The following is a 25,430-nucleotide window of genomic DNA, read 5'->3' as shown; positions in this document are numbered from 1 at the left end:
AATCATTGGGGTAGATTTTGGTTGGCAGTGTGTGGGGTAAACCATTAAATACTTTCCATATGAATAAAAACAGAGAAATATCAAAATATTAAATATATTATGTATTATGAAAACTAATAACGAATAGAAGTTATTAAGTAGATGTAAATTCTTATTAAAAGCAATAAAAACTTATATAAAACATAATAAAAATTTTAAGTAGCAAATAAATGAAAAATGAAACCTTAATGAATTTTGATTTGATGTTTAGAATTGATGTATCAACTTAAATTATCTTTAATTATTTGTTTGTATTTTTTTAATTTACAATGAACAACTATGAAATTAACACAGCTGTCATACAACAAAACTACGATAATTGCTCCATATACAGCAACAATGATGAATTTTTTATGGACAATATATGCAAACTAAGATTTCTAGAAGTAGAACAAAGTTTTATAGGGGAAGAACTTTTTAAGCTAAGTGAATTATTTTACTTCTTATGAAAGATCTGAAAAGGAAAACAAAATTTGTGGAAGTGTTCAAAGATCAGTTAATTATTGTTAAAATAATTAAAGGTGTGCTGAATTTCACACATTGTGGAAAATTTTGAGAAGTTGGCAAGTATTTTCAGTACGATAAAGAATTGTTCAGTAATAAGGTAAGATAATTAGCAAATGGAGGGTCTCCGTCTTGCTTATGTAATCTTAAAAAGTAATTTGAATTGATTAAATGCAAACTTTATTGGATAAATTAATTCTTAATCTGATACAGTTACTCTTAAATGAGAAAGCACGTCTTGGCATTACATAATGCTGAAAAGGGGTTTGAAAATGTATCTGAAGCACTCAATGGTAAAAGAGTAGGGATTCTAACTGGCTTAAAAATAATATGGTTATTATTTATGAATGAACCCCAAATCTCAAAGGCTGGCAAATAGCCTATCTTATCTTTTATCACTTAATGTTTGATAAAAAAAATAATAAGTGTTATTAGCAAATTTATAAACAACAGAGTATATAACAGGAATTGAAATAATGGATTTGTAAATAACTTTATAGTATTACAGAGACTGAATAACTAAGTTAAAAACTCTAAAATATAAACAAAAAAAACCCTGTTTAGATTTCTCAAACAAACCTAAATGAAAAATAAACTTAATGAATATTAATGTTATTAATTTTATATTTGTGCCCAGTGCTCTATAGAAAAATAAACAACCACTAACCACTTTTTACAGAGTAAGAACAACACACATTTTAATCAATCCTGTGATCAGGGATTTATTTACAAGGAAGCACAGTTAAAAAAAAAAGTATGGCACAGAGAGATTAAGTGACTTTGCCATGCATACAAGGTGAACATACAGTAAAGCTGACAGGCTTGTGTCTTAAAGAATATGAATATAAGAGTAGGTGCATGGACACACGTGTATATGCTTGCATATGTGCCCGTTTCCTCTGTACACAGGCACACATGCATCCACAAGCTCTGATATCACTCGCTCACTCACACTAACAAAGCTTACATACATGTGTAATATAAAAAAAACCTGCAGGCTATACCATACTTGAGTATAGCATGTAAGCATGCGTCCTATTTATATATTTTAAATGAGCAAAAACAATTCTATACATTTATTTTATTATTAGATAAATTGTGTAACTACTAAAGAATGTATAATGTAAAGTTTTATAGGGAGAAAAGTTTAATACATTAAGTTTCTTAGCATTATACAATCATACAAACTTAATGGAGACAAGTTCATTATATAAAAAAAAATTGCACGTGCACACACACACGCGCGAGCACGCGGCGGGCGGACGCACGCACACACTATATATATATATATATATATATATATACACCATATCACTTACCACAAAAAATAATAATAAATATAACAGATAAGATATTTATCTCTAAGGGAAAAAATATTAAATTTTAATCTTACTGAAACTTAAACCTAATGCACAATTATAGTTTTCTAATTAATTATATTATCTTAAATCCTCTGAGTTCTTATTTTGATAATAATTAAAATAATATATATTTATTTATTTATAATTATATTATCTGATAAAAATACATAGGATTTTTTAAAAATATATATTAACAAATAAGTATTCATTTAAATTTAAAAAATATTTTACAATACTAAATACCTTTAGTTCTACTCCAAAATCTGAAAATGTTACATTACAAGAAATGACATCCTATACACACTATGATGTTTACTATATATATATATATATATTATTAGCGATATTTATTTACAACATAATATATTTAAGTACAAAAACAAATCTAATTTTCAAATAAATAAAAAAATATATAAATGTATGTATGTATAAACATCTGTTATCTGTTATGTTAGAAATAAAAAATTAAATAAAATTATTCAACTAACACTCCATTTAATGAATAATGGATGAATTAATGGAAAATAAAATTTATGTATAAGAAAATTAAAATAACAAGGTAATAATATAAATGATAAGAGTTCTTAAATTAAATTAATACTTAATAAATGATAATAATTACCTTGTGGGCTGGGCATTATTGGTGTTCCAGGTCCAGGAGGTCCACTGGATCCTGGAGGACCCTAAAAAATTGAATAATATTATCTTTAAAATTAAATAAAATGTTAAAATATAACGCAAGTATATTAAAATAATAGTATTTTTTTATAGCTGTTACCAGAGTAAAATAATATGATGGAATAAATTTTAAGGCCATTTGAAAAAGTAATATAGTAACAGTAAAGTAAATAAATATATTTGGCCTTCTTTAATCAACTCAAACTGTATGATAAAGTAGGTGAAAAAAATTAATTACATCTTATTAATTTATCGATGTAATTAATGAGTTAATTTCTTATCAATGTAATTTTGAACTGGATTATAGTCTAAAAAGAGCCAGAGTGTACTCCAGCTTAACATTACACATGAGAGAAGTAAGTCACGATATCAGGCTTTTAAATGTTCACTTATTTTTGGTGCCATTCAAAATTTATTGCTTTAGTGCCAAAAAAAAATTCACTGTTTTTTTTTTTTTTTTTTTTTTATATATATAATTTTATTAATTCCTGTAACATTATGAAAACATCCCTGTATTTAATATTCCGAATGTTGAATAACTTTTATAAAAAAGAAACAAAAAATTTACTTTCCAAAACTTATCTTCACACTGACCGTCAAATGTGCAGCCACATTAAATCTTTATACAAATTTTAATTTTTGTTATATCCATTCCTTTTATTAATTACACTGTTATGACAGAATTACATAAAAGGAAACAAAAAATTACTGAAAAATTATACTTATTAACTGTATACAAACATGTAACAAACAGATTAAATCAAAATATTTAATACTACATATAAAAAAACAAGCTCAATTTTCTATACATTTAAACATAAAAGAAAATCAGTTGATGCACAGTAAGAACGTAAACAGCAAAACCATGCCGATACAAACAACTGTGTTTGGACAATATTATATTTTCACAAGTCGTCAGAAGGTGCAGCACATATCAAATAAAACATGCGAAAGGATAGTACAGCATAACGTACTCATACTTCTTACATTTGTTTAACGATTTCTAAACAGCAATGGATTTCTACGTAGATCCAAACATACATTCTAAATAGATACATAACGATAATGTACAGGAGAATAACTCTAAGCAAATGATCAATTACAGTATTTATTTTTAAAAAACCAACCATTATCATGATTAACATCTAATGGAAATGAATGCAATACATTAACAAAACTTATATTTACATTTTTTTGACCTAGTGAAACATGGTAAACAATCCCAATCAGCATTTTTCTGATTGGGAGATGTGTTTAAACGATAAAGGACCAGGATTTTTTCCTAATAATTACATAAATCATACTCATGATACTGACAAACATGTAACCATGTGTATACAGGTGTCCCACGAAGAAATGGAGAAACTTTCAGGACATATTCTACTGGTGAAAATAATGAATAGGGTTCATATAAACATAGGTCTGGAAATGCTTTGTTTTCGAGTTATGGCTAGCAAAAGATTTCGCCCAAATTTCAGCAATTCTAATAAAAAGATCTACTGTAATTTTTGGGACCTAAATTAAGGAGTAACATCAATGGTTTCTTATGTAATTTGAGCCAGGGAAATATAATAAAACAGGTCTCCGAACTGTAACTCCAGTAGTTTTTAAGACATCAGACGTAAAACACAAAATTTGGTGTCAAAAGCATTTTTTTAAGTTCGTAATACAGTAGCTTTGTTAAATGACTAATAAATGAGGATTTAGTAACAAAAACTTGTAATTTTTTTTAACCTCCTGGTCCACCATTAGGTATTGCTTCAGAGGATGAGATGAATGATTTGTAGCACGTTTGAAAATGCCATGCCTGGCCGGGATTCGAACCCAGGACCTCTGGATGAAAGGCGAGTTGCTACCACTCACACCACAGAGGCTGGCTGTAGAGAATTTAATTCTGAGAAAATTAACGTAAATACAGCCAATAAAATGTAAATAAAAACTTTTAAAATCAGTTTTACTGAAGCAAAACAGATGAAAAATAGACAGAAAATCGCATTATTTTATACATAATAAACGTTATTCTTAATATAGTAAACAATACTTAAAACAATTTTATAATACTTTTCTATATTTAAATAAAACATTTGTATTCAAAAATATATGTAACAGTATTCATGGGCGTTTGGTTATATAAATGCAAATCAAATGAAATTGCTAAGTTGTATAATAAACAATTTCAACCTGTCAATTAAAACTATAATATTAATAATTACAGCTTAAAAATTAATTAACTGATAATTTCAAATGATATCAATTTCAAGAAATACTTACTCCATAGTTTCCAGGTGACGATGACGAATAATTCATAGGCTAAAAAAGAAAAAAATGCATTTAAATAAATGCTAAAATCAAAACCAAAACAAATAAAAAATTAGATTCAGAAAACAAAAAAAAGAAGCATTTTCTATTATATACTAACACTTTGAAACAGAATATTAGGAACACAATAAATAGTGAAATGAACATCTTACACAATTCATATTATTGACAATTTAACCCATTTGTAAACTTGCACTAAATAAAAAGAATGCAGGATCTAAACAACTTCTACATAAAAAATAAATTTGATTTTTTAACAATACTTCTGCATAGAATGTATATTATAGAAGTTATCTAAGGTCTAAAATTTTCACATACACCTCTTGATGTCACTCCAAGTATTCTTAAGAATATAGGAAAGAGTGGTATTTTAAACAAGTTTGTTTTTCAACAAAATTGGAGTTTTATAAATCTCCCAATAACTTCTTAATCATTACACTAATGTTAAAAATTTTATAGAAAAACGTTTGCACAATAATATTTTATATACGATTAACAGATTATAAATGATTATAACATAACTTAAAAATAAAGACTGTTAAAATTGTAACACGGTCTAATTTTGCTCCTCATTCACATTCTTCTTTTTTCCTGAGAAAGATTTTTTTATTTTATGAAATCCACAGGAACTCATTGTCTTACCTATTTTATTTATGAACAATTTATTCACTTATATACTTACTTTTTTCATTTATATTTTGGTTCGTTTTTATTGAAACTGTCACAAATCGGTGCAAAGAGCAATAGAGTAAAATGTTGAACATTTTGAGGTAAAAGAAAGGATACTTTACATTATCTATAAATATAGTAGTAGTTCAATACAGGTTAGCATTAAAAATGTTCATGGAACAATCAAAGTAATTCGGCTGCTACCTTATAGTTGAATAGTTTAATTACTACAGGAGATAAGATTTATTTCCATTTAGTTAATTTTAACTTTAGTCAACATGAAAAGTACCTTCTTAACTTAATAACTATGATAAAAGATAGCAATAACTTTGCTTTGCATCATTAATTATTCATGTATGCACGCACATATTTACACACACAGATAATTTTTTTTAGCATCGCAGATCCAAATAATTAATAAATGGTCATTCTGTATGGGTCAGAAGACCAGTGTTGTTATTTGTCATAAAAAAGAGAATGCTACTTTGCCAAATTAGGAGAATTTGTCTCTGATATATCTACATAAAAAAATTAAGCTGGAATTTGACTACTTTTAGCAATCATGAGTGCTAAAAGTAGTTTTGAGAATGGAGGTACTCCAAAACACATCAACTACAAATGTTAAGAGTGACAATGGTAGGAAAGGCAGAAAATAACAGTCAAAACAAACTTGTTTTGTAATACTTAGCTAAATTTGGATTATATTATTTTAGATTTTTTTTATTGAAATGAAGCTCTAACGCAGGTTTCAGGATGGGGTGAACAGAGAAAAAAAGAGTGTCATGAAAAAATGTCAAGTGATAGTTGATTTCCCCACTATGCTTACTGTGTGATACAATACAGCTGACCATATAGCACAGAAAACATGTGCTTCCACTTATAATAATAATTAAACTTCAATGTCATGTTTAAAAAGTTTTCTATGTTTTATGTAAATAAATATTTTTTATATGTGCATTTCATTGTTAGTTCATATTTCTAATTAATAAAAAATTTTATCATTTGTGTACATTACATACATGCTGTTTTACATCATTATTAATTTAAATTGTATTACGTAAGAAGCTTCCCTTCCATCGTGTACCCATGCACTGACACACTTGTTTTTTTTATTTTTATTTAACTTTATAGTATCTACCAAAATAATTGTAATTGTTTTGATTTAGATGTAAACAAACTTATTCATTTTTGTTTTGTTACTGTATTTCTATTTCTTTGATTATATATTATATTACATTAGTATGTTAACTCCAAGTTACGTTTTACTCTTAAAAGCAATAAAGTTTCCTTTTATTTCATTTAATAAAAAGTTTTAATTTAAAATCAAGTTTTAAATTTAAATAATTGTTCATTTTTTATATACTTAAATATACATAATTACTGATTAAATGTTTATTGCCTTTCCCATACAAATTGTGCATTACTAAAAAAAAAACACCTTACTTTAATGAGGTAAAATTTATACATTAACAGTGAATTACTGGCATATAAATATTGCTGAATGGTTAATGACAGTATATCTATAATGAAATGACATGTAGACATAAATTATAGCTACATAACATACACCTATTATATTAATATATGTATATTTATCATCAATACGTGATACAAGAAGATCCTAGAAACAATTTGATATAATGAACGAACCAATAATGATGTACAACTAACTGATAATGTATGTTGCTTTTTTTTTAATGATAACCCAACAATTAAATACAACAGAAAATAAATGTAGACAAGAAAATTTTGTTCTGTAATTATTAGGTTTTATGAAATGAGTCCATAAAATATTACAAATTTTTAAAAACTGACGATGAAATTTATTTTTGAAAACAGTAAGTTTTCATTACAAAAAATTTTTTTCTGAGACACCCTCAAACAAAATAATTCAATGCAGAAGTAATGCAGTTCTGACAAACATTCAATTCCTGTTAACAACTTACAGTAGATGTGTTCGGTTGCCACTGTGGACGACCACCAGGTCCAGTCATTGACATAGGAGGTATACCTGGGCCACCCGGCCCAGGAGGTGGCCCTCTAATACCAGGACCATATGATCCTGGGCCCATAGGACCCATCCCTGGTCCTCTTGGTGGGTTCATGCGTGGATTCATTGGGCCCATGCCAGGAGGTCCTAATAACAAAAATACCATCATTAATCAGAATATTAACTAAATGAACAACTAACTTGTCTACTTTAAAAAATATTTAATAATTTTTAATCGCATACTGAGAAATAAATTTACCTCTTTTTTTATGTAGGGTTAAGTATGAAACTTAATCAAATTCAATATTTAACAATCAAAAAAGCCTGAGCTTAAAAACCCAAAAACACACTAATTAAAAATTTATAGATAAAAAAAAACAATGAAGTCATCAGACAAATAAAATTTAATTAATAATAAACAATATTATTTAAATAAACATCCAAATTATATATCTTAATTAATAAACAAAATAAAAATCTAATTATTAAAAAAAAAATTATTTTATTTAAAGTTAAGAAATTACGAACAAAACTAATTTCTTAAAACCCTTCAAACTGCTGCTTAAGTTACTAATTCATACAGATAAAACAACATATATTACTTTGTAGTTTTATTACAACAGACACTGCTACCAAAACTGAAACAAATGCATTAGTAGTATTACCAGTAACATAACCAGTTACACACTAATTGTCATTATACCATTTTTTTTTAAACATATATGCCATTTAATACCTTTAAATATTACTCTATAATTATACATTACAAAATCCTTCTCTAAAATTCCTTTTATTTAAACATCAATATACCTATTATTAAGATTTCTGGTAGTTGTATTTAATTCAATCAACTATCCAAAAAACTGCAATTTAATTTTTTTGTTTAACTGCCTTACACAGAATATCTCACATTTTCTGCTTAGGCTATGGATCACTTAGTTTTCTGCAGCAAATAAAATAAATTATCCTTGGAATGGTACCCAATTTTAAACCAAAATAAATCAAGATTGCCCAAAACTGCCTGTCATGACAAGAAATATTCTTTTTATTTGATCTGAACAAACAAACCAAGCAACAACCTATTAATTTTTTTTACTATGTAGTACAATGTCTGAAGAGTGTGTGTACAAAATTTCATCAATCCAGTCTCAAATTATATTCAGTCGTGTACATTGTGTTCACGTGACCTTGTGCAAGGTCGTGACATGGAACAGAGAAGCACAATAAAATTTTGTTACGACTTCAAAAATCTTTCGTTGAAACTTATTCTAAGATGCTGCAAGCATTCGATGATGAAGCCTTTGTACTATAAAAAACACGTGGTGGATGCGATTTAAAGACACCAGAGTCATTGGATGACAATGAATGAAGCAGGAGGCAGTCAACAGCTGTTCACAACAAAAGTGTGTGCGCTCCTGCTCAAACAAACCTCATCTTACCCTTCTGGCCATAGTAGAAGAGCTAAACATCGGTAAAGACAGTACATACAATTCTAACAGAAAAAATGAACTGCCGAAAGGTGCGCTCCTGTTTCTTTCCACACTTGACTGAACAACAAAAACAGGTGTCTTTCTTGCGTTCAAGGCTTGAAACTGCAGATAGTGACCTGAATTGCATTTTGCAAACAAACAATTGTAACTGGGGAAAAAAGCTGGTGCTTCATGTGTGATCCACAAATGAAGTGTCAATCTGCTGCTTGGTTGAGTCTTGGAGCACAAGGACCAGCAAAAATCAACAGTAAAAACAATGTTGATTACATTCTTTGACTCAAAGACCCGATTCATCATGAATTTGTTCCAACTGATCAAACTGTGAATTCTAAATTCTATTTGGAAGTATTGAAATGCCTGATGCGTTGCATTCATCGAATCCAGCCCAAGTACCAGGATCCAGGAAGTTGGACTCTCTTGCACGACAATGCCCCAGCACACATAGCAACAGTTTTGACACGTTATGACACAGCAAACCAAATCAGTCTTATCCAACCAGTCCTACTCATCCAACATAACTCCATCAGACTATTTTCTGTTCCTGAAACTCACGTTGAAGATGATTCGATGATATTCCGGCCATCCAAAGGGCTTGCACCAAGCAGTTGAAGGAGATTCCACAAAGTGATTTCTCCAGAGCATTTGATGGCCTCTACCGGCGCTGCAACAAGTGTATAACTAGTGAAGGGTTCTATGTAGAGGGCTGATGAGAGTAAATTTTTTATCTTTAAATCTGTGTTTTTATTTAATTTAGTTTGACATACTGTGTATATTATACATCTGAGAAGTTCCAGAAATAAATTTCTGTAATCAATACAAGTAGTGCCATCTCTCAGACAACCAATGAACTATGTAGTATGATGTCTGACGAGTATGTGAACAAAATTTCATCACATTTCATCACTCCAGTCTCGAATTATATTCAGTTGCATACATTTCAGACATACTGTGTATATATACACATTCAGTTAACTAAAGTGTGTTAACTTTTATAAAAGGACTCTGCTGGATGCATTACATTAAAAGAAAATTCTTTTAAATAGTTTTTTTTATAATAGAACAGTACCTTCTGTTTTTTACATTTGTTTTTTATTGAGCAATTCACAGAATCAATTGTATTAAACAATCTTTCTTAAACAGCAATAAAATTTTTTTTGAACAGACCATCAGGCAGCAAATTGTAACAATTTTCAATAATCTGTCAATAATTTACATCATGTTACAGGGTAAAGTTGTCTCATAATACATTTATCCTCTAATGGGATAAAAAAAGGCACACAGTCCCTAATTATAATAAACAACAGCAGCAGTTGATAAATTCAAAAGGATCTAAACAATTAAGTATACATTAAGGTACAAAAAAATACACATCAGTAGTTAAAATTTTAGACTCAACCATCAACATAAAAAACAAAAACTTACTAAATGAAAATATCTGTTACAAAAAATAATTATACGTTATGTACATGATTACCTGAATTTTTAATGCAACTATGTTCCTCAGAAAATTTCCTTCTGTCTTCTGTTGAAAGACAGACTTTTTAAAACTAATACAAATTAAATTTCCTTATCTCTCAACATTAGTAACTCAAAGATTTTCTAATTGTAATTAATTTTGAGTACAAAATCATAATCCTACTACAGCACCTAAAGTATATGGTGGGAAAAAAAAAGAAAAGAAAAGAAAAAATCCATAACACTTTTTGAACATGAGAGCAGATCATGATTTCTCTAGTAAAGTATTGTCAGTAATGATTTTTTTAATTGCAATTATTCAACAATGGTGCAAAACACATGATAATGTTAAAACTAAAAACATGAGTTGAGTAAACTTAAACAGGAATCAAATGACTGTTTGTTTTTATATTTTAGTAGTTCGGATTCAACATAACTATCTGAGAATTTTTCAGGTCAGGAAAAGACAACTAAAGTGAACCTTTTTATAATACACAGAAAAACTGTAATTCTTAACTTTAAGAAAAAATCAGGACTTAAAAAAAAAGAAGGAAATAGAAATGTTAGCGAAATCTGCTGAAAAAGCTAAATACTTTCAAAACTGTTTAGGCAGATTTTTGCAAGGAACTACCTGTGGCTGGTAGTTCCTTGTAGTACCTTTAACACAGGGAGGGGGACTATAAAAAGAAATATTCTCTGAATGAAATGTCTTCTAAATAAATGAAGTTACCCTTCTGTAGAGTGACAGTGGACCTGCACTGACCTCCAATACAGAAACATTCTTGCAGTTGGTATCTAGTGAGAGGAGGGATTATGAATAGGACAGACATCTACTGTCTGGAGAGATCTGAAATATTCCTTTGGCAGAGATAATCAATAAGAGGTAATCATTCCAGTTTTTTCTTTATTTTTAATCCCTCCTTCTAGTGTTTTACAAGTTTTGTCCAAATACTCTGTGGCGGATTCTGGGTAATAATTATGGCTACTTCAGTGGACCTCTTCAGGAGTTAAGTTTCAATTTTGCGATTGTACAAAACAACCAGCAATTAAGATGTAACTTATTCTGTAATCCTAAGATTCTTATCAATTCCTACTATTAAAAAAAAACTTCAAAAATACTGGGAAAAACCACTAACAAAAATAAATTATATAATGTAATACTGACAATTTTTCTAGAAAATAAAAATAGACAGACAAAATAATATGAAAAACTGAATACATTTCTAAATGGTGGTGTATACTGATAATGTATTAATAAAAATAATCAGGTAATTATGTAATACTCAAAAATAAAAAAATATTAATTAACAATTACAGTAAAAACCCAATAATCTGGACTTCATTGGACTGCACTTAATCTTCAACAGTAAAATCCTTGATTAATCTTCAATGCAATTTCGACTTAAGAGTTACAGTATTCAACCCAAATGTAAACTTCATTAGTTTACATTTCAACCCACTAAAACACTAGCTATTTTATAATTAAATTCAGTGTAAAATAGAATTTATTTTTGTATTTCCAAATTCCCCCTCTCCACCCAAAAAAAAATGCAGTAAGGAATTTCATAGACCAGTCCAGACAAAGTTTGTATTAATGAGTTTATACCATAATTAGTACCGAGTCTTTACAAATTATTATAAATAATTTTAATGTATAAATATGTACATGTATATAAACCACATTTAAACATAAACACAGAAGGGAGAGAAAGAAAAGGGAGACAGAGTGAAGGAAAAGAATATATGAGAACTGAAATTGTGAATAGAAAGTTGCTTAGATAACATTTAACACCAGTATAATGCTAGTGTAACACAAGCATGCAGATCAATAATGAATATGTTCCTACAAAAAGTGAGTCAATGTGTGAGAAGTGTTTATGTAATTATCAATTTTACAAACCAGGTGAAACAAAATATTTGTTATTATCCCCATCTCAGTTTAAAATAATCCATAAGTGAGAAACTTGTAGGATTTCAAAATCAGAAATGAGAAAAAATTAATCTAAATAATTTGTCATCAATTTACTAGTAAAGTTTAATTTTATAAATATGAAAAGGTACAACTCGGAAGTTTCCTCACATCATTAAAAGGACAGGAGTTACATACCCAAAATGTATAGTCTAAAAAGGTTTTTTTATCTTACTGAATTTTACGGATCATTTTGCAGACATGTACCTGAACTTAGCAGTACAACATGCATTCTGTTAAAAAACACAAGTAGAACTGAACTATTTTTTTTTTTTTTTTAATTATTAACTTTGCATAATATTTACAGAATGAAGCTTCTGCATTACATCAGGGTAGGAATTTTGGTAAGTTATGTTACTTATAATTTCCAGACTTTCTAATGCAACAACAGTTTTCATAGTTTTATACAAAATGCATTGTACATGTAATGAAATACTGAAAACAAATGGCTTCATTCACAACTTAACCTTCCCTATGAGCAGTAAGGAATACAGCTGTCACTAAGTACAGTTTTTGAAACAAAAGTACCATACCTGTACACTGCACACAGAGTATAAAATTTCATATATAACAAAGAATATAAAATATCAGCTCCAAAAGAACGTAATATATATCTAATTATTAGTTTCAGAAATCTATAATTCCTGACTAAGAAAAGCCAAGTTTCTACAAAAAAAAAAAAGAAAGAAAAACTCTGGAGTTCTCAGCTTTTGTTCTTGTCTTTGTCATGTAACATATTCATTGCAGACGAATGACCAGAATGTGTGAATGAATCATACTAAAGTGCAACACCACATACCATAAAATGAAGAGTTAATCGTTTTTCTAATCTACCCAGTCAATCTTCTGCTATGTAGCTCATAACTAAATATAGCAGTCTTAATACATACAACACTGCTAAATTATATTAAAATTGATCTTTACATGTAGTTATACTATCTCATTTATGACATCAATGTGTTATATGAGCACCTAAGTTGGAAAATTGTTATGTACAAATTTGAAACTTCCAGATTTTTTGATTATCTGATAAGTCAGTACTGATCAAACCTTTTAAATTTGAAAAAAAAAAATAATTTTGGAAGCAACATAATAATGTTACATTTTTTGTAGTCCATATTTCCTCTCTATGTGAATTCGAAGTAATTATATAATATTAACTTATTCCGCCACTCCACACTCCACAAAGTACAGAATTAAAGAACACCCTTACCTTATCTTTTTTTTTTCTTCACTTTCAAAGCACTTTCGGGCCTAAGCCCATCTTCAGTAATTTTTAATTTTTTTTCTTTTTTACACTTTCATACACGATACGTTAAAATTTTTAGAACAATAAGATGGGAACATTCTTATAAATATTACTTAAGTTGGTAATACATTGATAAGAAATTTGTAATACATCACATAATCAGTAAAGTACTGCATTGACATATTGACAGCATGATAAAGATTTTAAATAATACAATGTTTAAAAAAATTTTTTTTAATTTTTTATTGAGTGAACAAATATTTGTTCTAAAAATGTTAACATATCATGTATTTTAATATGTAAATGTAATAAAGAAAAAATTTTTAAAATGACTGAAGATGGGCTTAGGCCCAAAAGTGCTTTGAAAATGAAAAAGGTAAGTAAGAGTGTTCTTTACTTCTGTACTTTGTGGAGTGCCTGAATAAGTTTATATGATATAATTATATAAACTTATATATATATATATATATATAATAATAATAATAATAATAAATAATATAATTTTCTCAACTGTTCATGATAACAGTAAATGAAAATATCCGAATAATATGTAGTGAAATAATTCTACAATAACTACTTGATTATCTACTATAAAGAACTTTTCCAAAATACTTTGACTTTTAAATACTGGCCGACTATAAAACACACTTTTATTTATTTTAATACTAATAATAAAAAGTTTTAAACTGTAAACAACCAAAATAGTTGGTTTTACAAGAATGAGCTGCTATTTTATTCAACAACTATGCATGCATATACATGAATGTAATAATATGAATATCTTTGAAGTTTATAAGCTAAAATACAAGCTTAAATTTTTTTAACTTTTGAAAATTATGATTTTCATAACAAGCAAATTTTAAAGACTCGGCACTGATATCTAAATTTATTCATTAACATAAAATAACGTATAAGGAAAATTTAATAACACTGCATGCACAGAATAAGGCCACAAATAACATGCATCAACATAAATGTGGTTGTGAATTAATATGAAAATTAACACTCTTGTTACTCTCAATTTTCTGAATAACATGAGCATCTTCAGTATTAAGAGCATTTTTTAAATAATACGATTAATTTCTTAAGAAAAACAATCCGGTTTTTTAAATATTTGTCAAAAATTTAATAAAATGATGTAAAGTAAAAACAAACAACCCCGTCAATCCAAAATAATGAGGGAAGATTCAATTTCAGATCGATAATGAATTCTCAATTTTAAGAGAAAAACAGACTAACTAAAATAAAAACAAAAATTCTTAACAGCATAATTCTTCCGATTTAATATCTTATCTCACCAAACCTTAACCCAACACCAAAATCCTCAACAATGTTACAAGTATGCCTGCCATTTTTAATTTTCCTTACAGCCTCAAGCTTTTGTTCAATAGCAATAAAAATTAACTTAAGTTTTTAATTTACCGGTGTAATTAAAAGATTATACTGCACCGGTAAATCAGCTTACAATAAATGTCATAAATGAAGACAAAAAATCTTAACATTTGAAAAACAAACAACAAAAGTGAACCCTTAAAATCCAGTCCAATATGTAGACAAACTAACAGTATAAAAGTATTTGGCGATTGAGAAAAAAGTAATGTATATTTCTTTGCATATTTTTATTATGGATTAGTTGGACTGGTTATATTTTGCTACTGCCCAGCTTCTCTCGTTACTCTCTTCTGGCTACAATTCTATTGTCGAGTTTTATACTGTACATGCTGGTCTGGTAATCCAGAGATCTAATAAGCCACAGATACATTCACTCCCTGAATAAAGGACAAAGATGCCTACAAGCCCCAATTCAACAAAGTCGGGTAAGGTATTAAACAACCGCAGAAATATCATGTAAATAACTAAGTCTTTACAGGTTTCCTTTTTATACTAATCAAGGGAAATTTTAAATAACACCAATACTACGCAAAAGTACAAACAAAATTATAGTCCATTCACATTGGATACTGTTTAATCATCATAAAGCTAGTTTCCAATTAGCGAGTTATGAAAAGCAAGCAATTAGAGGTTGAAAACAGGTAAATTAACTTGTTGGCTTTAAGGAATATTTTTCCATCAAATAATTACTAGAATTAACCTCAACCATATAATTTTTACACACCTCACAATCCCAGGGGTGCCAAAACATACTATAAAAAAGTTTGGGCCTGTTCATAAATGGCTCCTAATATCCAGAAAAAATAACTGTTGTAAACATTTGAGATGACAGACACAAAATCACTTATTGGTGTGTGCTCCTCCCACCCAAGGTAAGAATACTATGTTCTCCTCAGAAGTTATTGGAGGGATGGACACCAGTTATCTGAAAGGGATCTTTAAACCCTTATTATTAGATTGTGTTTTTCTCATTTTGTTGCCCTTCCAAAGACTGTTTTTTTTTTTTTTTTTTAATTAGCTATCTTTTTTCCTGATCCTTGGCTCCTTCCTCAGTTTCCCAGAAGATTTGGGTCAGACATCAGCTGAATCTTTGTTATATTGAACACATACTTAGCATTTGAGTGGTTTTTGGGGCAACTTCACCTGTGGACATCCTCTTAACTGATACGGTAAATGCTGAAAAGGGGTTGCCTTCTAATCCATGTAATACATACATACATAATTGAAGACAAATTATATAGGACAATTAGTTATTAGCACATCCAACTGAGCAAATTTGAATTCTAGCAAAGATTTTGAAAGTAAACACCATTCTTCTTATAAGATTATGTAAAAAAATAATAAATAGAAAAGAAAGTTAAAAATAAACAAGCTATTTTTTTTCATTCACTAACACATTTGGTTCTCTAACTTTTACAAGTATTCTTTACAGATAATAAAATGACGTTGAATATAAACATGTCACACAAAATTTTAAAAAATTATTTAAAGGACATTTTCAGCGGCTTGCAAATTACATTTGTTGGAAAAAAGTTCCCAGAAAAAAAGGATAGCATTGTTCATTAGTATGAATTATTCTTACTATATGACAAATTAAATGAAGAATAAAAACATAATTATTTCTTCAATATAAAGGTTTTGCTTTACTGAAAATGAAGCAAAAAAAAATTAATGTAAAATAATTTGTAAAACAATTAATGCAAAATAGTTATTTGTTTTATGCTGAATTTGTTAGTGCATAAACTAAATATCAAAGGTATGGTTACATTTTTATTACAGTAATCTTACTCGATTTACATAAAACCAGTTCTAACATTATTTAAGCTGACAACTTAAATAATTTTTTTGATACTGGCAAAACCCACAGTCAAGAAGATAAAATTCCTACAATTTATCACTCCAGACTTGCTACATCACCTAAGTACAATTAAAAATAAAAATCATGGACGAATTTGAATGTGATAATAATAACAAAACAAAAATTAAAAAATAGTACGAAGTAGGTAGTGAATTTTTCCCTACAATGTAAAATTAGTTGAAAAATTTGCAGACAACTTACGAAAACATTAATTCATACACTACAGATCAAGTTATTTTGATAAATAGATATGTAGAGTCTGACCATTCTATTTCCCAGTTCACATACTTTCTTTATGTAACATAAATAAAAATTCAAGAAGAAAAGATAAATAAATACGCCTAAAATTAATTATGTAACAAAGAACACTTAAAATTTGGCAACTTTATTGTAAAGCGATAAAAAAAAATTTAATACTTTTATTTATAAGACCATAACAATATAATGTAAACTTGTCATCCCTGAAGGTTATTAGATTAAAATTTAAGTACAAAAAAAGTACAGACTACTTTAGTTTTAATATATGCCCTTGAATTTCCTAAACTGAAGTGCAGAAGAATGTGGGAACTGAAAAAGCAGAGGTAACTTGCATTTAATTGTAAATAAATAACATTGTTAACAGTTCACAAGTTCGTCTTAACTGCTGCAGAATAATTTTTAAAGTAATCAGATAGACTTCCAATCAGACACAAACATAAAAATCCTCTTTTAATATAATTCTATGCCAATCAGAGTAGTTCTACAATGAACTTTTTTATCAAATATTAGCAGATGAGATGGTTAACTCATTAATGACAAGAACTGGACACCTATTAAAACTATGCCTAAGCACAAATTTCTATCCAAAATATATGATTTGAACAAAATGTACCCACCCAATATGTCGTTTATACACAAACAATATGCAATATCTACTTTTGCAAGAAAAGCATGGACACTGTCCACAATTTCTCAAAAGATTAATAAAATTATAATTATGTATAACACTATATTTCATGCACATTTTAAGTGCCTATACAAAATTTACTGGGGGGAAAACCCCCACTCTAGACTGGCTATAATTCCATCATAGAAACAACCATGTCAATAATAGCCGACATAATATCAAGTTCTTACAAGAAAAAAAGGACAAAACTGGCCCAAAAGTACTAGTTCACAAGCGGATATGTACACAGACTCTCATCATAAAAAATCACCCAAGGACATCCCAAAATGTGTAATTTTTTTTAATTCACCACCTTTTTAAAATCTTTTAAAATTCTGTGAACTCATGACTATAAAAGGCTCACATCTGCAATCTTAAAGAGTAAAAAAAACAGTACACAAATAGACAGAAGTTAATTTTGGTAAGGTAATGAATATTTTTATTTTAATTTTAATGTGTAAACAAACATCTACATAAAGATGAAGATAAAAAATTTTATATAATCAGTTTGAAGTTCCCAATATTATTAACATACCAAAAAGAATTTTTTAATTAAAGTTTTTCCTTAATTATTATTATTAGTATCTATCTCCAATTAACAAAATAATAAACACAATAAAACTGTAAAACACAATAATGAATCTGTGAAAGAAAACTAAATCTGTACTGAATAACTCTAAATTTAAGAATATAAACAGTATTAACAATCAAATAATTTTAAAATCCAACAAATTAATAATCCAAATTAATAATCCAAATTAAAAATTAATTAAACATAACAAAAGGCTGCAAGAAAAAGCAAGAGGCACAGATAAAACATTTTTATTTTAAATTAAAAACCAAACAATAAATGCATCAATCAGCATATATTAGTTTAATCACACAAGCAAAATATATATTAAATTGAAACATAGAATACAAGGATAAAAAATAATATATAAATATATATATATATTTATAGGAAACAATGGTGCAACAGTTGCAACAGCAATAGTAGCAGGATTTAAAGCTAAAGGAATAAACAAACAGAACGGATGAAGGTTTTTTTTTGGACAAATTATGTGTAGGTTTTAGAGCAAATTAAAGCTGTGCATGGTGCAGTGCATAGTAAATACAATGACATTTATAATTTTAAATGAGATGGTAATATATGGGCCTACCTTGCCAACCTACATATTCTCCGCCCTCACCTGAGAAGATAGAAAAACAAGAGCTCAAATCAACATATCACTTTAGTATTAAAAAAAACATACATTCCACTTCTTACCTTATTATATCATAAACTATCAATAAATGATTACTATTGTTTTCTACTAAATAAGAAACAAAATAAAATACTATTTATTACGTCTTAAATGTCAGCAAAAAAACTTTTTTTAATGAAATAAAAATAACTATTACCTCCACCATAACTCAAAATTCAATGAAAAAAAAATTCAAATCAATCAAAACAAATTTACAGTATGTGAATTATCAAACTGAAATTTTAATACATAACAAAATAAGTGTAAAATCATTCCAAAATGAAAACAGAGAAAGTAATAGACACCGTTAAAAAAGAAATGATCACTTTTAACAATTTAAAACTTTTTTTTATATGAATAAAGCATAACCAAAAAAAATAAATAAATCATAATTAGGATTAATCACTAGGTAATATTTTGGTTATTAAGATATGGACTGAAATTAACATCTTTCATGTTCATTTCAAATCACACAGATCTACACATTAGGCACGTACTATTTTTTGTTAAAATAACAGGGTGAAGTATGTTGGGTTCTTGTTTGTTGCACTAATCTCAAAATATTAAAGCTTTAATACATCAAACAAGTCAGCTTTCAGTCTTCTAGTGTAGTTTTTTTATTTTAAAAGAATTTCATTTTTTTAAATGATTTCTCTAGATATTTTTAGAACTGAAGGAATGTTATTTGTGCGTTTAATTTTTTTTATTCTCTTCTCTATTTTCTTCACAAACATACAAAAATAATTTTGAAATATTTTTATCCAATAAAAACTTCCTTTGACGGTCTGTCTGTCTGTCTCTCTCTCTCTCTCTCTCTCTCCCTTCCCCTGCCACTCGTACTTCTTTTTAACAGATTTTTATTGTTTTTATTTTAATAATTATTTTCAAATCAATTTATTCAATTATGATGTACTTAAGAATCACAATTACAAACTTCCATCCAATATTTCTTTTTAAGATTTATTTCACCAAATCAATAGTTAGATTAGCTACTTTATTTATTTGATTATTCGCCAAATCAGTATTCCAGATTTTCATTTATTTATTTTTAATATTTGAAAATTTCTTTTAATTTTGTTTATATTACATTTTTGTTTTGTATAAATATGAAAAACAGTTTTATAAGAATTTTCTACAATATATAAATATTCAGAAATACTGATTAATATTGTGTTCAATGTTATCCCTTAATTCGATCAAATATTTTCCGATATAAGATTACTTCATGAAACATCATATTAAAAACCAGTAACATATACATTACCTAATTCTTTCACAAAATTCAAAAAACTTGAAATTATTAGCAATGAGAATCCAGGCCCATAGGAAGCTACAAAAGCTTTTTTCATTGTATCGATCAAACATTCATTTGAAACCCCTTACTTCCTTATGAAGTAAAGGAAGTATTGTGATCGTAAAAAATGTTGGTTTTCATATTTCAATGAAATATCCATTTTGACCATCCCTGAATCAATTTTAACTACTTTCGGTGTGACATACATATCCCTGCATAACTCAAAAACGATTAGCCGTAGGATGTTGAAATTTTGGATTTAGGACTGTTGTAACATCTTGTTGTCACCTTTTGATTGCAATCGACTGGACCAAGTGTCCAAAAAAAGGCCCAAAATCCAATTTTTTGGATACAGTACTAAGCCGTTGTTGAGAGCTTTTCAACAATATATCATAAGTGGTATTTATTTTCATTGGTTACAGAGCTATAGCCAAATAAAATCTTAATTAATAAAATATTTGAATCTAACAAGGAAGAAGACACTCTGTTCAAATCTCAGACTTCTCTCCTTTTTTTAATTTAAATATACTAATTTATTAATCTCTGATTGTAAAAATTTTTTTACAATAAATAATAATAATAAAAAAATATCATAAGTTATTAATGAAATAAAGAGTTATGTAATTTTTATTTTAATGAAAAATGTTTGTATGCAATTTAATTGGGTACAAGGAAGTCATGTAGTGTCCACATCAGATTTTTAGAGGTTCTGATGAGTTAAAACATTTTATCTATTTTCACTGCAGATTCATGAAAAAAAAGCAATTTAAGTTGGTAATATAAATAATTTTTTTTTTTATATCATCGCATCTAGTAGAATATGTTCAATAAACCAAATGACTCAAAAGAAAACATTTTTTATAGGAGACAACAATATTCATTAAAGGATAGTAAAACAGGCAGACAGTATGGCATGACATATGATGAAACCACCTAGCAAGCAACTACTAATGGTATTTGAAAAAGTCTTATCCTCCATTGTCTTAATCACGACCCATGTTACAAAAATAGTTTTAAATACTATGTTGAAAAAGCACTTGTCAATTTCTCCCATTATCATGAATCAAAAAAGGAAAAAGCATAACAGCAAAGCAATGACAATACTCCAGCAAAAATTCCACAACTTTGTAATAGTTGCTAATAACCTGGCATCATATTTATCATGTCTTTTGATACTCACCCATTTATTATGGATGTATTAAGATGTACTGTTCTAATAATTGTTAGTTAATTAATTAGCAAAGGTATTAGAAAATCACACAAAAATTTTTAAACGAATAATAAATAACCATTATAAATTAAACACAAAAAAAATTTTTGGAATAAATTTTTATTCAATTAAGATAATACAATAAAATATTGTTTGCATATAAAATTTCATATAAAGAAGAAAACTGACTAATTGATCAACATCACAGCTGGCCAGTCTTTTCTAAGCCAAGAACAATAAACTTTCAAAATCATTGAACAAACCAATGAAAAAATGATGTAACCCTCTCTACAACTTTTTCATACTACACATTTGTTATTAGGCTAAAGATTTTTGCTTTTAATAAAAGTTAATCATAGTTATTTAACAGCACCTTTTTTTTTTTTTTTTTTTTTATTATCTTATTAAACACCCCAAGGCAACCAGCCTCCGCCCGTTAGGACATAGCATGGTCACCTTGCAGTGTCGTGGCAGCAGTCTCTGCCCCCCCTACCTGCCTCCTGCCGGAGGATCTCCCGTCGGGGTCCCCAAAGCCTCTTCGGGGTGAGCCAACCACCTCATTCGGGCAGCTAACTCCCCCCTCCTCAATGGGGCTACCCTCCCCGTCCCTATCCTACCTGTAGCCGGCACGCCTTCCGCGTACCGCTACCCCCACGCGTTCCTCTCACACCTGAGGGTCCCTATTTTAAAATAATCTAACTGGTGTATATATAAATTAGAACTTTTTTAATGTTCTGTCCAAACATTTATAAATGCAGTGGAAGAAAATAAAAACAACTGTCATAGCAAAACTACTTAATAAAAAATTAAAACAAAAACTGAGGAGTAATTTTGAAGTACTGTTTATTCATTATTGTTACATATAGTTCCACCTCTCCTAATACTGCCTATATTATAAACTTACCAACACAGAAAAATTTCACACTGTTAAAACAACTGGTACATCATGGGTCAGTAACACCTTTTCTACAAACAACTGGAATAATTAAGGCCTGTGCAAGAAATGAAGGGCTGTATAAAGAATTGTGAAAAACCTACTACAGAAATATATGTGCAAGAAATCATTTCTAGAATACTGTAAGCATAAAGGTAAGCTGTAAAGGTAGTCCAAATGGAACTAACAATGTAGATATAAGATGAGATCATAAACTCTTCGCCCCTACCCAGAAAGTAGTCACATCTAATTGTAACTGAATTTCAGGAAATAAGTTATCAAATTTAAAAAGACTTCATCTAACAACTGTTCTCATCATAATTTCCAGTAAGAAATTACTTGATGCGCGCATGTGTACATTGTTATTATGTCAGTTGAGCAAATGAATTTGGTTGTAGATAATATTTACCTGCTATATTTCATTAATTCTGAATGTTTTATCTTTTAGTTCTATGTTCAATGTAGTGGATAAAATGTTAAATTCAGTACTTATTTCCATATAGTGCCAACCAAGTTTTAAAATCCATGACTGCTAAAGTAAAAAAGCTAGAATATTTGTTACAGATTCAAAAAATAAGTTTTAAGAGAATTAAAATTGAACCAGTTTCAGAAAAACCTTTAGTTTCAGATTAAAAGCAAATAAAATACTTAAAAATAATCAACAAACCCATAATTATTCCTGTAACATGGAAAAGACCATTAATTACATTTTCACTTATCAAGTTAATTATTCTTTCAAAAGAATTTACCAATAAATTAAAAACTAATATTCTATTTAATGGTGGAAACATGAACTTCATACACTTTAGTAAATATGTTTTTAATAAGTCTATATTTAAACCGTATTCAAAATACTTTTGTATATTAGACAAACAGCACACACTATCATACTGAAGAAAGACCTATTGGCTACTTTGATTAAGTCAATTTTAACTCTGAATGTCAAAAAAAATTGTCAATCTTCAAGAACGCAACGACGCAGCAGTAATAATTTTTAAAGATGATTATCAAGCAGTAAAGAGCATATGCTTCAATCCACTGAAAATTGGTTTAAAGTACAGTACTACACATTAAGATTTAAAAAGGAAAAGAAATATTTTTAAAAAAAATTACTAGAAAAATACAAGCAGTTTTGCATTGCATTTCCCTCCACTTCAACCAGAAACTACCTCAACTGATATGGGTTCACCATAAATGCTGAATTACAGAAACAATGTCTTTCAAACTGGTTTCTCATTAATTGCTGAAGGAAAACGTATGCAAATGCCATGATTAAAAATTATAAAATGTGATACTGATTATGAATGTTCACAGAAGCAAAGGGTTATGGAACAACAAGACCACAGGGAGGCTCCCATGCTTTATTAATGATTTTTAAATTGTAACAATTCAGCTGAAAGTGACTCCACAGAAGATGATTACAAAAAACATGAATGAACCTGTGAATCAATGAGTGGATGGTTTTGTGTGATATAGCTTTCTGCAATTCATTTTAAGATAGATACAAGGAAGAAATATAACACATGTAACATTAACAGGTAATACATATTTAATTACTATTACCTTCAACTGCCTCAGTTACACTATTCTTGAACTAATTAAATTATTAATTTATATATCAATTAATTTTAATATATATGTTGTATACCCTGGTATTTTATACCACACAGTTGGGTGAGAGAAAATCAGTATATGCTATAGAGTATACAGAAACTATTTTTAATATTAAATGTGTATATAACTATTCAAGGACATGCACCATCTGTTTGGACTACAATGAAGTATATTCTTAAATTAAATATTATTTATTGCAATCCACTATGAGGGAGGGAAGTCCATTTACACTGTAATAAATCCAGCTTAATTGGACTCTACTGCTGCTAATTCATTCTGCTGATATCGTTCACTGCTGCTGGAAAAGGTGGGGAGGATAAGGCCATAGTGGGAATCATCCAGTATGTTCAGTCGTGGTGGGATGACCTTATTTGTAGTCAAAAGTGGAACGACGGCGGATACGAGTGCATTCACTGTCGAAGATTGTTAGCTTGTGTGTGGGTCCACCACAAACGGTCACATATTGGTAAAACATTGCAGAACATTATGAATGGCTTCTTTGTGCATTTTTGAAAATTGTCACCATCACAGCAAACATTACCAACACGGGAAAGAAGGCTTTTGCTACAGGAAGTGTTCTTGATAAGCCACACAGTGCGAGGCCAAGTAATCAAGCTGAGACACGACATGTACTGCTGTGGAGGCATCAATTCAACAATCACTGGTGAAATCAACCACACAAATGTTCTGCAGAAGTAGACATTTTAAGATCAACAATGCAAGTCCATATGCAGAAGGAATTTAAAGTTAAATGTTTTCACACAGCCACAGTTGTTGAGTTGAGTGACAACAACCTTGATCGAATTTGATGTCTGTTATTGCTTGAACACTTTCCAAGAGCAAACAATAAAAAAAAGTCATCTTCTCAGACGAGTGCGCAATTTACTGAAGCTCTCATAAAAACTCAAATTTTTTTTGGGCAAAAGACAATCCTCACGTTTTTGAGGAAATTGAACACCATCTGCTTTATGTTACAATTTGGGCTGGGATGATAGCTGAACTTTATTTTTTTGATGTCCTTATTTTTTTGATGGCACATTTAATCAACACATTTATCTGAGAATGATCGATGACTGATTACCCACAGTAACGCGCAAATTAATCTGAACATGGGGAATCTTTTGTTCATTTCTACGTTGTGGTTACATTGCTTGACCACAACCAATCTTTAAGTTATCTGTGTAATATAAGGTTATTGTTCTTTGCTTTAAAACATTCTAAGGGAAATGGTTGGTT

The 25,430-nt window shown here is 28.7% G+C and overlaps 1 protein-coding gene across 9 annotated transcripts in view; it reads right to left on the bottom strand.

Annotated features, from left to right (window-relative positions):
* Ssdp (Sequence-specific single-stranded DNA-binding protein) overlaps positions 1-25,430 on the bottom strand; it is a 165,530-nt gene that overhangs the window by 53,610 nt on the left and 86,490 nt on the right. For 5 of the 9 annotated variants that reach the window (XM_075363513.1, XM_075363509.1, XM_075363515.1 and 2 more), the window contains 4 exons: positions 19,059-19,088; positions 7,517-7,707; positions 4,854-4,892; positions 2,527-2,587 (listed from right to left, as the gene is read on the bottom strand). In XM_075363513.1, coding sequence (XP_075219628.1) covers positions 2,527-2,587; positions 4,854-4,892; positions 7,517-7,707; positions 19,059-19,088 — 321 coding nt within the window. The remainder of the gene's footprint in view (positions 1-2,526; positions 2,588-4,853; positions 4,893-7,516; positions 7,708-19,058; positions 19,089-25,430) is intronic. The other 4 variants (XM_075363510.1, XM_075363516.1, XM_075363518.1 and 1 more) reach the window with 1 other exon arrangement.

This window comes from Lycorma delicatula, chromosome 4 (assembly GCF_047948215.1).
Source record: "Lycorma delicatula isolate Av1 chromosome 4, ASM4794821v1, whole genome shotgun sequence".
Classification (NCBI taxonomy): Eukaryota; Metazoa; Arthropoda; class Insecta; order Hemiptera; family Fulgoridae; genus Lycorma; species Lycorma delicatula.
This window is presented reverse-complemented; position numbering and strand designations above follow the sequence as displayed.